Source organism: Mizuhopecten yessoensis, unplaced genomic scaffold (genome assembly GCF_002113885.1).
Source record: "Mizuhopecten yessoensis strain PY_sf001 unplaced genomic scaffold, ASM211388v2 scaffold7283, whole genome shotgun sequence".
In the NCBI taxonomy this organism is placed as follows: domain Eukaryota; kingdom Metazoa; phylum Mollusca; class Bivalvia; order Pectinida; family Pectinidae; genus Mizuhopecten; species Mizuhopecten yessoensis.
Window position 1 is genome coordinate 794,766 of NW_018406970.1, and position 15,439 is coordinate 810,204.

The window sequence follows — 15,439 nt, forward strand, 5'->3', positions numbered from 1 at the left end:
AATGAGTGCTGTGAATTGTTTTTGGGTGAGCATTTGCAATTGGTTCCGAAATCAATTTATTCTATTATGTTTATTTATATAATCTGTAAATAGATATTCGCTGGTTGAAATTTTAGTCATACTATACTCAAAGCGACAAAGCGCAAACATTGCAACTCTACATTGTAAAAATCCACTTTTGCGGTAGCTACCTTTTGGAAGAACTTGCAAATTCGGGTTAGTTGCCGTAGATGCCATTGACGTATAAATGCCTTCATCTGCTTTTATGGGCTAGTACAGCTGATATTCAAGTACTCTCATGGCATATTTGTGAAGCATAAGTGGTGAGTCGTTTATCTGATATCATTTAATTGGTATATTAACATGCACAAATGATTTATAGTCTTCATAAAACCAGACGCCAAATTCAAACAAAGATTTCCTTTATTATGATGTAAGTTCATAATGATACAAAAAACATTCATAAAAGCTTTATCAAACTACAATTCAATATTTGAAACAGATCCTACGAAACATAAAAAGGAACTAATATTTAAAGAACCCAAAGTCTCGAAATAGTGACAAAACAAGATCAATATAATTTTACCATCAGATTTTTTGAAGCACAAAGTAAATGCTGAGACAGGAAAACGCGAGAGTATACGGTGAAGCAGAAAAAAATAGAGCAATACCAAAAAAAGTTTTAACCGCAATTACAAAATTATATAATGTATCAAATTTTTATATGTAAAATATATAAAAGATAATCATATACAAAAACAATTTAAAAGGTCGACTAGCTTGAATGGAAAAATGTGAAATTTGTGAAAATTGAATGGTTGTTTTAGACGCTCTACTCCATCTTTTTCTCTTGCATGTCACGATCTTGATCCCCGACACATACAAATGTTTGTTTTCTGTGACCAATATTCATCGGCCCTTGTGTCCCACGTGACTTAACATCATTATATCACATATTCAGTATTCATTGTCGGGATGGTACACCAGGTCAGTTGCGATGATGAATGCATCCTGAAACACAAAGAAAATATCTAAAATCGCAGCAATGTAGGGTACACACGATCTAAACACTGACATACGTGTTTAAGACCCCAGGTAAAAATCTTAGATTTCGCAGGGCAAAAAAAACACACTAGCGTAACCTACTCCACCCGACAAGTGTTGAAGTTGACCTGGTTTGAATTTTGATACCGGGACGTTCTGTGTGGTGTCGAATGTAATGCTAAAGTATGCACTTTACGTATGGTAGCAGTGCATGGCGTGTGTTTTAAATCCATTTTCCCTTGACCTCTTACCTTTCGACTTTTAACACATTACTAAGAAAAATATTTTGGTGACAAAAACGGTGCATTGAGTTTGAGTTTATTTTGTCCAAAGAAACACAGGTTATTATTCAGAAACTTTTGTCACAATAACCTGATAGGCAATTCGAAATAAGCCGTGTCAGTAAAGGTATGCTTTATGAAGTGTGGGTAGACTAAACCCACATGGGTATCAACGAAGAAATCCAAGTTCATAAATTCTTGATATTCCAAAAAAAACATTTTCATCATCATCATCATGATCATCATATCATCATCATCATCATATCATCATATCATCATCATCATCATCATCATCATCATCATCATCATCATCATCATCATCATCAATACGTCTGAAAGTGATCGGTCAAATATCCTAACTCCTTTAGTTAATACCACTTTTATAATGCAGCTACATACAGATGTATATTCATAATTAGTGACACTAAAGCGACCAAAATAAATCTGCTGTCCCAATTTCAATATTTGGTATCTTTATATGTCTTTCTAATTATATCTATCTTTTATTTCCTAGCGCCTTGCTTGGCAACACCTCACGTTTGGCTATCACGTTGACCGTTCGCCCAGGTGTGACAGGCAATGAGTTCTGTACCTAGGCCGGGGCATACCAAACTCCTTAAACGTTCAGCATTAAGGGGATTGGCAACTACTAGTTCACGCGTTGTCAATATAATGTGACCGGGCGGAATGCTTGGCTGGGTACCTTCGGCATATTATTTCAGTGAGAAAGCACAATAAAGTTGGCATCATATCGGCGCTATCACAAGGAGGCAAATACACAAACATGCCCTGCTTCCTGCGCGCACACACACGCATTCACGTACACACAGCACACATGGAAAAACGTCATAAAAAGGACATTAGTCGTTGATAGGTCTTAAACAAAATAAAAGCAAACCAACCTGTATAATTATTTTCTTGTTAAAATGTGATTTACATAAAAAACATTACGTTTGTCAAAAGGTATATTCATGATTATAACTTTTCAAATATTAACTGTCTGAGAAAACACACATTTTTTCGTGCATAATGACTCTGTTTCTGATTTTGTGAACGTTTAGTTATGAGCGAACTATCACTTTTTTCTATGTATTCAAAATAGGTTAGATAAGATGTTATACACTGTATTAGCCATCACTTACTTTCAGTAGCACTAACTTGGCATTTTTCAATGACACCTTTCCGAGTGGTAGCAGTATTCCCTTCTTTCCAAGATCTGATTAAAAAGAATTCAAAAATCGGACATTGAAATTTTGTTATTAGCGTGCAACCACTTAAAATTTGATCCTAATCAATGCTAATCGAAGTTAACCATAAGCATACTGTCAGCATATATTATTCAAATGTAAATTTAAAGTAGTGGGTACATATTTTGAGGATTACATGGAGTAACGCTATAGAAATATGTAAAATGAAATACATTTGGGATTTTATAGAGTAACGGTAGAGAAATAGATAAAAATGAAATAGTTTTGGGATTATATGACATATTCTTTTGATTGTATAGAGTAATGGTATAGAACTAGGTAAATTTGACATATTTTTTGGTATTATATAGAGTAACGGTATAGAAATAGATAAATATGCTAAACATGTCATTGTATGGCTATACTATAGAAATGTGTTTATTAAGTCAAAATACCATCAATACTCGGCTGGATAAACTTTTCCACTGCATACTTGATAAGGAAGTTCAGTGCCTTTTCCTGTTCAGAAGTAAAACAAACTTTTTAATTAAACATAACATGCCATGATACCGGTATAACCGCGACAGAAATTATGCAAATGGCATTGCGCAAGAACAAAGTCTTTTAAAATTGTGGACATACACCAAGGTTGATATAAGGTGTACTTATTTAAATATTTTAACTAAGATCACTGCATTGCTTAGTGTACTTACAGTGATATTCGGGATTGTCGAGTTTCGTAGGGAAACAGTGATACTGAAACAGATATCAGTCGTATGTTTAATCTAGTACAGTCAACACTGCCAATTAAAAAGAACAACTTTTAATGAATGAATTATATTTATTTCGAAAATAAGGTAATTTAGTCAGCTACACCGGTGTCTTCTACTTACCCGTGCTATAACGAAACACAAGAGCTATTTAACTTAATAGATATTTTTTCGCAAAAGAAGGTTAGCAAATATATGTATATTTATAAATATAACTTGATAACAAAACATGATTTTTTTGCCATGGACACTCACGTCATGTTAGTGACCTTATAGTGCATCACCTGCTCCACAACACTGATCTGGCCGGTCAATGTCATGTTCTGAAACAACACAATAACAATGTCATAGAAATATCACAATATTAGTGGTTGACGTAGATGGGTGTGACAGGATGATGTTTCCGAATCACTGTGGTGCACATATTTCAAAATAGAGACAATCGGTGTAAAGACGCGTTATAACATTATATGTTATAGTTCAAGTGTGGAATGCTGTTTATGTACAAAACACGTGATTTCCTTATTGAAAACTGAATTTCCTTATTATAGGCAAAATGGTATCTATCTGGGACATGCATTTCTTCTTGTTACATATACTTAAAGACTCATACTATTTGTATAAATCACGTGCTATTCTATCGCTAAAAGAAGTATGTCATCGAATGACTTCCTCGTCGAGATCATTTATGCAAACAATATATATTGCACTCCTTGTATATGAACGATACCATAACCAACCATATGGAAAGTTTATTGTGTATCTTGTATTAAACAATACTCATATGGCTGTGCTATGAAATTGTATTCAGGTTTATCTGTGTTTACCACATGGTAAACAAGTGTAATACCTATCACACCTATTGTGAGTTTATACATGTAAAGTTATTGTACATATACTCTATAAATGATGATAAATCATATTCATTAATATTTATTTTCAGAAAGATAACTTCAACCTCCTCGCTGTTTATTAGTAAAGCATAATTACTTGACGTCCAGGGCCCACCCGTATTCATGAAACCGTGTTTATTCATGCTCCAACACAGCTTTCGTGCTCAAGGAACATTTCTTGTTTCGGTGATAAATCGAGTATAATTTTAAATTTGTTCATGATTTGGTAGAATTAAGCACAAACTTAAGCAGAAAACTGTTTGTAATGCTTACACTTGACATTTTTTTCACATGATTTGAGCGAGTTATTGGGACTTTCGTCTGAGCAGAGAAGCTATGCCGAAACAGACAACCGGTTCATAAATATGGGCCTGGACCTCAGGCCGGGGGCGATGAAGCAATTGTGAAAAAAGCAATGCCTTTAACTTCAATTAAGAGTATTTCATACCTTTCACTATATTTTGATGTTTATTTATTAGTACAGCTACGGCGATCTTAAACGAAGGACATACAAGTATTTTGTGAGTTCATATACTTGTACATCAATATCTACAGCCATTTTAAGGCAATTATCATGATCATCAAAAAATATACGCTCTTCCAGTGTGTCAAACGAATCCACAAATGCAAACTAATTTGCTAATGGACACTAATCCGTCGATACACACCGCGTGTATAATGGTAAATTAAGACATATTGAGAATCAGTAAAAAAAAATTAAAAAATCTTAAACCTTAAAACAGAATATGCTTATTCTAGGATTCACCCTGATCTACGTTAGAAAATGTACATAAAAGGTAATCATGTTATAAATTAAAAAATTAAAAACAAAAATACAGTTGAAAGTTCAAAGCTCTTAATCTTAAGCAAATAAGAGAATGACGTCAGTGGAAACTTGTAAATAAATAAATAAAACAAATATACAACATTTGATATAGCGTCCTATCTAGCTAACATAAGCTACTCTAAAGCGCTTTACAGTACATAGATATACAATTGTATACAGTCAAAACCATAAACATATATATATTAATCAATACAATATTGAGGAATTCGCAGGAGCTGCCTTATCAGGCGCTGACTACTAGTCCTATGCCACCTGGCTAATATCTCCCCATGTGTGTATGCCTGTGTGTGTGCTGGAGATGTACATGTATTGTAAATAGCTGAGTAAATGTACTTACCGCATCCATTGTAAGTACGTAGTCGGCAGATGTCCTGGTGTTACTCTCTAGTCTGCTTCCAAGCTCGTTCTCTGTTCTTCTCGGCTTGAAATAGAGAGTTGACGAAGTTTTCACAGGTCGGACATACAAGGCTATTAAGCCGGCCATCTTGGTTTCTATGGAACCATTGACAACTGAAATCAGCGGCATCTTTGTACTTTTCATTCGTAGTTCTATCTGGCAATTTGGATACTTCTGCTGAAGCTACAAATACAAGAAAGGGTAAACAGTCGAAACGAATATCATAATTAATAATTTAAGATTCTGCGGGTCCTCAATAAAAAAGTACTACCATCCATATAATTTTACTAGCGAACTATTCAATAAGAAACACAAATGCTGTATCTACTGGCTGTCGTGAATGTTCTTTATTAATTTATGTATATCTTGATGCCGCATTTGGTTCTTGATAAAGACAGGAAAATTAGGAAACTATTTGTCTTCAACATGTCTTCGACGGTTACAGTGAAATGTGAAATGATCTCTTAGAGAAAAGTTCGTTAAGATATATTTTTGCATTTCTTCATGTTTAAGTCGGTGAAAATATGGAATTATGAAATTTTCCGTTGAAAAGTGAAATGATATTTTTAATGGAAATGTATTTTGTATCTTCCAGTATTAGCTACAAACCGGTGGAATAAAGTTGCCGATACACAGTGAACTGGTACACGTCGTATTCAAAACTCCACGTGTGCTTTTCGGTAGCTGAAATGACAACATAATAACTTCGTATTAGCTCCACATTTATGAAGTGTAAAAGCACATACATATATATATGTATATATATATATTCAAACATAGCACTATTCTACTTATAGCCTTGATTGGCTATAGCGGTGGCCAAGTGGTTAAGGCCTCTGACAATCTGCTACCACTAGCCCTCCACTACTGTGTCCTGGGTTCGAGACCTACATGGGGCAGTCGCCAGGTACTGACCGTACGCCGGTGGTTTTTCTCCTGGAGATCCAGATTTCCTCCACCACCAAAACCTGGCACGTCCTTAAATTACCATAGTTGTTAATAGGACGTAAAACACAAACAAACCAAACCAAACCAAACCTCGATTGGAATAGTCTGTTACGGATAACGGTAATTTTTTACAAATATTTTCCATTCGGAGGCATGTTTTGTTACCAGAAGTTTACTATTTTACAAAATCAGATCGATGTAGCAGAATGTTTTTTATGCGACGGTTTACAAATATCATATATTAGCATATCCGATATAAATGTAGTAAATATCCACTAGAAAAAAATGTGTTAAAAAGTTTATCATAACTACTGGTTTTACTACCTAAATATACACATATATATCATTTGTAATTATAAATTGTGGTTTTAGACTATATTTTGATTGTAGAACGGTTAACGTTACATCTAGTTGTTCAAATCATATATAATACTCTTGGATAAGAAATGTTGTAAAACGTACGTCCTGAGCAGTGAGGTTGTAGGAGAGGAGGTTATGTTGCTGAGCCTGGTAAAACAAACTGTTAATCATAAAATCTGACACCCACAAATACATCATACGACTTGTGTCGTTCCATTGGGGGAGGGTTGGGGCCTGGAAAGGGGGCGGAGAAGGCGCAGATTTCCAGTCAATTTCACCCTGAAAGGTTGGAAATATATTTAATAAACAATCCAAGAGGTTGGTATGAAGTAGGTATATTGCATATGGTTTGGCGTTAATATTTGTGTAAGAGTACTTCAACAATAGTATATAACATAGAGGCTCTTACATGAGTGTCCATATTGAAATTATTTAACGAGTTAAATCAACATTATATGACATTAACAAAAATGTGAGATTTATTTATCACATAACATTCATACAATGTAATTTGAAAAAAAAATCCACTTTTAACACAGTTTTGTGTTACAGCTGACTATATATAGGTAAAAACCAAAGTGGAGTACTCCGATCATATTATAGTCGTTCGACTCAGTGAAAAGTAGTTCGAGATTTTTAAATGCTATGCAAATAATAATAATAACAGAATAAACATTAAAAAGTATTTTAGAATAACAGTAGATTATCATGTGGTATAGTTAACTAAAGTACTGTCTTTAGTGACGTAAGAATATTTTCTCACAGTTTCGACCAATCGCAGCAGGTTTTATTACACACGGTGTATTACCATATTTATGACATGACCGTTTGACATACTAAAATAGATCAGTTATGTTATAAAAACGTTACATTCCATTCTAGTTGAGCACAAAGAAATTGTTCATCTAGTAATCGGTTTACTCGATATTAAAATAAAAGATACCATCAAACAAATGTTATTGAAATCGAGAAGAATAACTTTAAAAACTCATATTCATAAAATAAATTGAAATTGAATAATCAAGTCATTAAAAAGGTTATTAGTTGATGATTTAGAACCGATTTAGTTTAAGACTACAACACGTTTTAGTCCTAACACATATATGTAAACTGACATGTTAGTATAAGTACGTTAAAGCGATACTGTTGCTGAATGTAAAAAATGCAAGAATATCGGGTAAAAGAACGCTTAATTATGCAAATGCTAAAACCTTCAGCACTGCCTAATCTGTATGATATATTGGAAGTCTTCACCTTGTGGTAGGTCTCCATATAGTCAGAGGTAAACTTTGGTGGGCCAGTGAGTTTGTAGCTCAGCTCCAACATTTTTCCGATACCCATAGTAACTAAAAAATTCAAAAACAAAAACAGTGTGTACCCAGAGACTAATAAATGTATGGCAAGTCAACGCATTGCAACCACTATAAACCATTTATCTCAGAACTTCAACGAAAACTTACTTTTCAACGATGACAGAGACTTTTCAGCATCTGTGTTGAGAGAGCGACTGATCAGGTCGCACATCTGAAAATGCCAAAAGTAACAAATCAAATATTGACCTCATGTAAATGATTGGTAATCATGTAAGTTTTGTCAATCTTTACCTGGCATCCAACCGTTACCTATGGCCACGTTGGAGACGCACTTACTTTTCCTCCATGAAGGCCAAATATGTTCTGAAGTTTCTTGAAACGATAAGGTAATACAAGTTCATATTTGTACTCTTAAGAATTAAGATAGATCTGAAAGTGTATTCTAAATACGTAGAATGAGCTTACTACTCAAAACAGGTATCCATCTCTGTAATTATCAAGATTAACCAACATTAAAATATATATAAAGCATACTCAAAGAATCGAAGTCATATATGATTTTAGGCAGTGTATAAAATCTGTTTATAAAAGCCAAAATGCAAATGCATTTCTTTATCAAAAGATTGGATCAATAATTAGATTAACAGATATTAATTTATGAATATTGTTCGATATAAAAAGAAATCCATTGTGCTGATTCTGGTAAACAAAAATCGCTAGATATGATAATCTCCTCACCAGGGGAAAAGAAATATCCCTTTTATGGGTCTGAATAAATAACCAATATTATGCTCTTAGTCAACGACAGAATGTAGAGCAAGTGTCTACTGATATACTGTACACGCAGCGTGAGACATTGCCTTATACTTTTAACATGTGGAACAAGCCAGCTGCCCTAAACACAAATAACTGGTCAATATTATTCCAGTGAAGAAGTATACCAAGTATATACATTTTACAATCAGAACAATAGGACAACGCCTTACTTATTATACAAGATAATGTTACTCCCGTTACCCTTATTAATTAAATGACATGTTTTAAATTGGAGTTATTTTGTCGTAGTCCTTACCTCTGATATTAAAAACACGTTACTGCCGCTACCCTTTACAAATAGATGACATCTTTTGAGATAAGAGTTACTCTGTTGTAGTGTATGCCATGCACTATTCGTTTCAACATACAAATGTAACTTTTTCTCGAACCAGAGTAATATGGAGAAAAAAACAAGAAAAATGAGTTAACTCTCACATGTGTTTAAGTGAACTATTAATTATAAGTATTATCAACGTTCATTTAATTTAAAAAAAACCAAGACTAAATTAAGCGCAACCTTACCTTATCCTTGAGTAGGCTTTTAATCTTTTTCGCTAATTGCCCTCTGAATGCATTGTATGCCCATGCCCATCTGCCGTGGAACTTGATGGACACACCTCCTATATCACTTGTGCATGGACCTGCTCTGATGCTGGGGCGTCCAGTCGTGTCCATTCCTTCCGGAAACACATTACATACATTATCTTTATAAGAATGTCACTATAAGTACTAGTGTCAGGAGGATGTGCTAGTCATACTGATTCTGTTTTAATTATCGAGAAAGGCAATGTAGAAAGAACCTTTTTTATTCAAGAAGATATATGCACATACACATTTATACTACATTGTAATACATATTATCACTAAAACGATATATTAATATACAAGCATCTGTATACAATACTTTAAATCATGTTTGTTCCGGTGTGAAATTCACATATTTACCCATCTACAGAATTATTAAATACAGTGGTAGAGAAACCACTCGAATTTAACAATAATCTTTGTTTAGGAAATCAGCTCTATAAAGAGTCAATCTCTACTGACAGGTTACTTTTGAACTTCCATTGGGTTTTTCCTAAATATTGGTTTGCTGTATAAGAACAATTTAGGTTGTCACTAATGCCGTATCTTCATTTCTATTCTGGTCGTGGCTTTCCTGGTATAACGATTTCAAAACATTGTGGAGTATTTGATGCTTTCGAGGCAGCCGAAAGTTTTTAATGTCGTTCATGCCTACATACGACTATCTAACTTCTTGTGGCGCTGAAATAACTATTACTTATACTTAAAAGGTGGTCTAGTTAAATGGATGAACACTGAAACTTATAATATTAAAATATTTTAGAATAAATACTTCTTCTCATCACATGTATTATAGTATTGATTCTGTGAATATATATCAACCTTAAGACGGAGGCTTGACCAAAAGCGTTGATAGGTCATTGAGGATATAAATAAAATGCTCAGGAAGAGGTAAAGGCCCGGGTCTCATACGTTATGTACTCTCTTATTCAGCTGTGCTACATAAAAATGATAATTTATAGAAGAAGAAAAAAGATTAATTTCTGACATTCCGAAAAGTTACAGTAGGTAGACATCACAGTGAAAGTAAATATTTTTGAATTGGCAAGACTAATTTATATATTTAAAGTTTGGGGTGTTCGCACTAGTACTTGGAAGTCATATAAAAAGTCCAAATATGATATGGTCACTACATGAGTGACTGTTAAATGTTGAACCTGCCCTTAAAGATGACTGTCATGCAGGTAGACATCCAAATTAGCATTTAAGTCAGAGTATTTTTGAATGACAAATATGAAAGAGAACTAACCAAAATCGGCTTGTACACTGAAGGAAACTCCAGATACGGATATATCAAAGCTGCCATGATCCGAAATCTTGATACTGTGAAAACACATATTTATTAAACTTTATATTGTAACATACCCAACATATATTCCATAGAAAACTCTATAAATTACATTTAAACCATTCATAATTTTGTTCATTATTTCAAACGCAAAAAGCGCTAATATAAGACTACATTTTGAATAATTACGCTTACAGTATTTGCCGTAACTATGTTATTTTCTGCTCTATAACCTCAGGAATTATTCTATGAGCGTGTCGACACGACACCATAGACTATATATACTGTATATATGAGGTAATGGATATGAAGTACAAATCACCGCAGGAAAACATCAATGCTGTCATAGTGATATGTTTAAAATAGGATGTCAGTAGCGTTGAAGTGTAATGACAAAATGTAAATACAATAAATCACCCAAAACAACCGATTGGGAATATTGCAGAAGGCATTTTCTGCATACTAAAGTATAACTTACACCTTCTTAAATGTGTATTTGAAGTGACCGCTCATGGCGAGATCTATGTTTGAAGCAGACCATTTCAGCCCACTACCTGCTATCGGTTTCAGCGAGCTCGAGGATGGTGGTACAAATTTGGTTATTTCGGCACTGAAAGAAGATGAGACACAAATCAACGTATTTAAATCAAGAGAGCATGCTATAATTTATTCGCATCTGCAATGCCTGTATCGTCAATTGAACAATTAAATATGATGGTTTGTTTCAACCGCGTCATACAAGTGTTAATTGTCTAAATGATATTACTTTAATTATAATTTTTGTGAGCTTGTTGTAAGTGACTTTTAATCGTAATAATGGAATAGAATAAATCATAAGAATTCGGGTGTCTTTTACTTCAATATCAAATTAGTCGAGTAACTGTGTCACATACTCAGTGATGGAGTAGGATACAGAGCCAGACTTTCCAGGCGGGATATTGATTTTCTGACCCCTCACACTCTTCGACAGCTGGACAATGGCTTCTTGGTTTGCTGAAATGTATACGGAATCTACGTTATTTGTTGTGATATAAGAAAATGAAAGTAGGACTCGAACCAATAGTACAATTTATTTCCTCCTTTGTATTAAGCAACCTAAAGTGAAATGTATTCCTTACGTTGGTTAAAAATGCGGAAGAAGATTATGATTTTACATTCAAATTCAACCATAAATATTAATTAAGTCAAATACTTGATGCAAGTCAAACAACAAAACGAAACTAGGATATCAATATTGATAAGGAAATATCACTTTATATGTGCTATTTTTAACGATTATACTGAATTTAAAAATGGTTAATCAGACAAACGAAAACAAACGTAACATGAGTACATACCAGTTTATTTCCTTTTATTATATTCTATGCGCAACATATGTTAGTGGGGTAATAACACTCATATCCTTTGTAGTGCTTCTACACACAATGATACTACTTATTATCATGTTACTTGCATAGGACGTGACCTGATAAAACAAAGTGATATACTGTGAAATCACTAATTTTAGAGGGGCTTTCAATTTCTTTTTTTTTTCAATGGTAATATCCATCCACTAATTCTAAAAGTCCACAAAGTGATTACAAGTTTTATAAAATATGATTCTCCGTTTGAGGGGGTACTAGTAACTAACGAATGCATGTACCCACGAAATAACGTTTTGCCTTGAAACCACGAAATTTAGGCCCCACGAAAGTTTCTGATTTCACATTATAGAATCTTATACTACGTTTTTATTTCCCTTAAATCATGTAACTTTTATAGATTATTGCCATAAGACAGCTTTCAATAATGATATATTAACATTTTCACACTGACCATAGGAACGGTTCATATTGCTTTTTTATCTGTGGAGAGGGACACATTTACTCAAATACAAATGAGTCACTGGGCAAATATGTTATCTACGTACCAACGGTTAAGGAAGGAAATCGTAGATAACAACAAGTACAGGAAGTAAATAAATAAATTGAATACAAGAATATAAAGCTCACAATCAAAATACTATTGTAGACATTTTGTCCTTTTGTGATGAAATATAACCAGGTCTGAACTTGTGTAGAAAAAAGGTTGCTTAAATGCTGGTATGTTGTTTTTATGAGTTAGAGAATATCAACTATTAACCACTATACGCTATCAGCTCTCTGGAATAAGTGTTTAACGTAAGTATATAATACGTTCGAGAAAGTTACCAAAGTTAAATATTCATTAATATTATTTACGGCTTTATTTACATAATAACACAGTAATTTCTACACATTGATTAAATATACTAGTCAGATGTTATTTATATTACGTTGATTGTTTCCGAAACACATCTACGCAGATTAAAACCTTTATAGATTAAACAGCATGATATATATATAACGCTTACCAGAATTTTGTAAAGTGAGTTTACAGACCTGCTAAAACTATGTATCTTTACCGTAATTGAGTCCTGCCGCTGTGATTCTGGTCTGAAATCCCGGATTCTCGGATACAGCAATGTTCAAGCAATACAACACAGCTAAACAAAAAAGTACAATACCACTGGACCCTGCCATCTTCAGCAAGAAGCGCCTCGTTCGAGTAAGGTCTGATTGATTAACGGTGTCACGTGGTAATTACTATAGTACAGGAATTCGAAAGTATGATCTCCTCAAACACGACAGCATGACCTGTTTACTTCCTTCTTTCGATTTGAATACATATATAAGGGGGAGTAACTCGACCATTATTGAACGCACTTGCCGTGACATGTTGCTATATATGATATACATGTAATGTTTATTAAATACACGGCAGAAAGACAAATATACACACGGTCGCAGTTTAGGCTATATATGAACGGCAACACAAATAAACACACTCTATTTACCGCTATTGTGTTATGTATACTTAAAACACATACTCATGAATTAAATACGCTATCAGTTTATAAGTATGTCTACTTATTTATTAAGTTTTTTTTTTATTAAGTAATTACATTTACCTTATAAGTTTGTTTATATAATCGATTCACATATCGAATAATTTCTTTATATTTATTATATATTCATTATGGGTATGTAAAAACACATTCTTATGAATTATATACACTATAAGTCTATCTAAATATGTTTATTTGTATGTTATGAATTTATGAATTCATTAATTATTATATGTATATTTTCTTATTCATCAAATTTATTCATAAAATGTATTTACATAATTTATCTTAAATGTTCACATACGTTATACTTGATTCAATAATCAAATAAATCCATTTTATTAAATAAACATTTAAATTAAAATGAAGATGAAATGAAAACAGAAGCATAAAAGTTGTTGATATTTTGCTTAAATAACATACAACCTGCAGCGGCTAAAATCCTAGCATTTTCATTTGGGAGTGCCAGGAACCGTGATTCACGACATGTATTTACCTAAGTTTAAAACGATAAGTACTTTAACGTAAACGAATATTATATGGATATGGATTAACTCACTGAATTAGAAATCCGTTAAACCTTTTGAACGTAGGATGTATGTCTGCCCCGCTGAAATGTCTCGTCGCCACTCGTACACGTACCGATAACTCATTGTCTGGGGTCAACATCGTGACAACTGATGCTGTGCCCATTATCCAATTTGTATCGTCTCCACTCAGAACTGAACCAAGCAAGACATCGTTACGAACTAACTCTGTTCTCATTAAGTGGCCAACAGCTTTAACACAGATAAATATGTCGAACTTTTAACTGAAATAGGACGGAACGATATGCTCCGATGCTTGTATGTATGAGAATGGCATAAAATGCAATAAGGCTGCGGTCGGCTGTTGATAATGATAAAATATATCAAACGTACAGAAGAAAATTTGACTACAGAAAAAAACACATTTACATATTTAGTTTAAACATATCTTATTGCCAAGCAAATGGATTGGACACAAGTTATCAAACTTATATTAAGCCCTTTCCTAGCAAATTACAAGCATATATTTACAAAAGTACAACAAGATGGCAGAATTAATATACATATATGCACTATTTCATTTTTAAATGCTTTAATTTATAAATTGAAATTATAAGAGAGAGACAGAGGGTGTACTAGAATCTGTAAGAGTCACGAATGTATTGCTGAGTATGCATGAACATTGTTATGTTTTCCTGGTCCGAAAGAGATGTAGCTCCAAATAAAAGTAGATTTAAATTAAGAGGCATGTTTTCATTCAGTTCAAGATAAAGCTTAATTCTTTGTTCGTTATATATATCACAGGTAAAAAAGAAATGGTGTGTGTCTTCAATAGGGAAGCAATATATACAACGTTGGTAATCAATGAGGTTAACACGAAACAGGTCACTTTTCAAAGTACTAGAACGGTTTCTTAATTTTGTATGCAAAATAATATTTTCCCTATCACCATAGAAAAAGGGGTTTGGTACAAGCGGCAAGTAAACGTCTTGAATGGCGTTTCTTAATGATGAGAACGTGGCACTACGTCGTATACTAGTAGGTAACTGGTTCCACAGTCTAACAGTAGAAGGAAAAAAGGATACGTTGGATAATTTAAGTCTGTTGTTAGGTAGGATGTAGTTATCAACGTTTCGATGATTATAGTGAGAGTGCGACAAGGGAAGGGAGTAGAGTGTTGAGATAGTAAGGAGCTATATTATTGTGGATTATAAAAAAAATAAAAAAATTCGACGGGATCTCCGATGGGCTAGAGAATCCCATCCAGTTTCATTGTAT

General features: G+C 33.5%; 1 protein-coding gene across 1 annotated transcript; it reads right to left on the reverse strand.

The window, feature by feature from the left end:
- Window positions 1–405: 405 nt before the first annotated feature.
- LOC110453375 (lipopolysaccharide-binding protein-like) lies at window positions 406–13,407 on the reverse strand. The gene is made up of 15 exons (XM_021502290.1): window positions 13,152–13,407; window positions 11,623–11,722; window positions 11,208–11,339; window positions 10,691–10,764; window positions 9,379–9,533; window positions 8,188–8,251; window positions 7,982–8,073; window positions 6,830–7,006; window positions 6,029–6,103; window positions 5,360–5,602; window positions 3,538–3,605; window positions 3,226–3,268; window positions 2,968–3,031; window positions 2,468–2,541; window positions 406–1,011 (listed from the first exon to the last, which is right to left on the reverse strand). The coding sequence occupies exons 1-15, from the start codon at window positions 13,267–13,269 to the stop codon at window positions 958–960; spliced, it is 1,533 nt and encodes a 510-aa protein (XP_021357965.1). The 5' UTR covers window positions 13,270–13,407; the 3' UTR covers window positions 406–957.
- Window positions 13,408–15,439: the final 2,032 nt, after the last annotated feature.

Coding starts and splice junctions, on each gene's coding strand:
- LOC110453375 (XM_021502290.1), bottom strand. CDS start 13,269: ATGGCAGGGTCCAGTGGTATTGTACTTTTTTGTTTAGCTGTGTTGTAT. Junction 11,723..13,151: donor AGCGGCAGGACTCAATTACG/GTAAAGATACAT, acceptor TATACATTTCAG/CAAACCAAGAAGCCATTGTC. Junction 5,603..6,028: donor TCGGCAACTTTATTCCACCG/GTTTGTAGCTAA, acceptor TTGTATTTGTAG/CTTCAGCAGAAGTATCCAAA.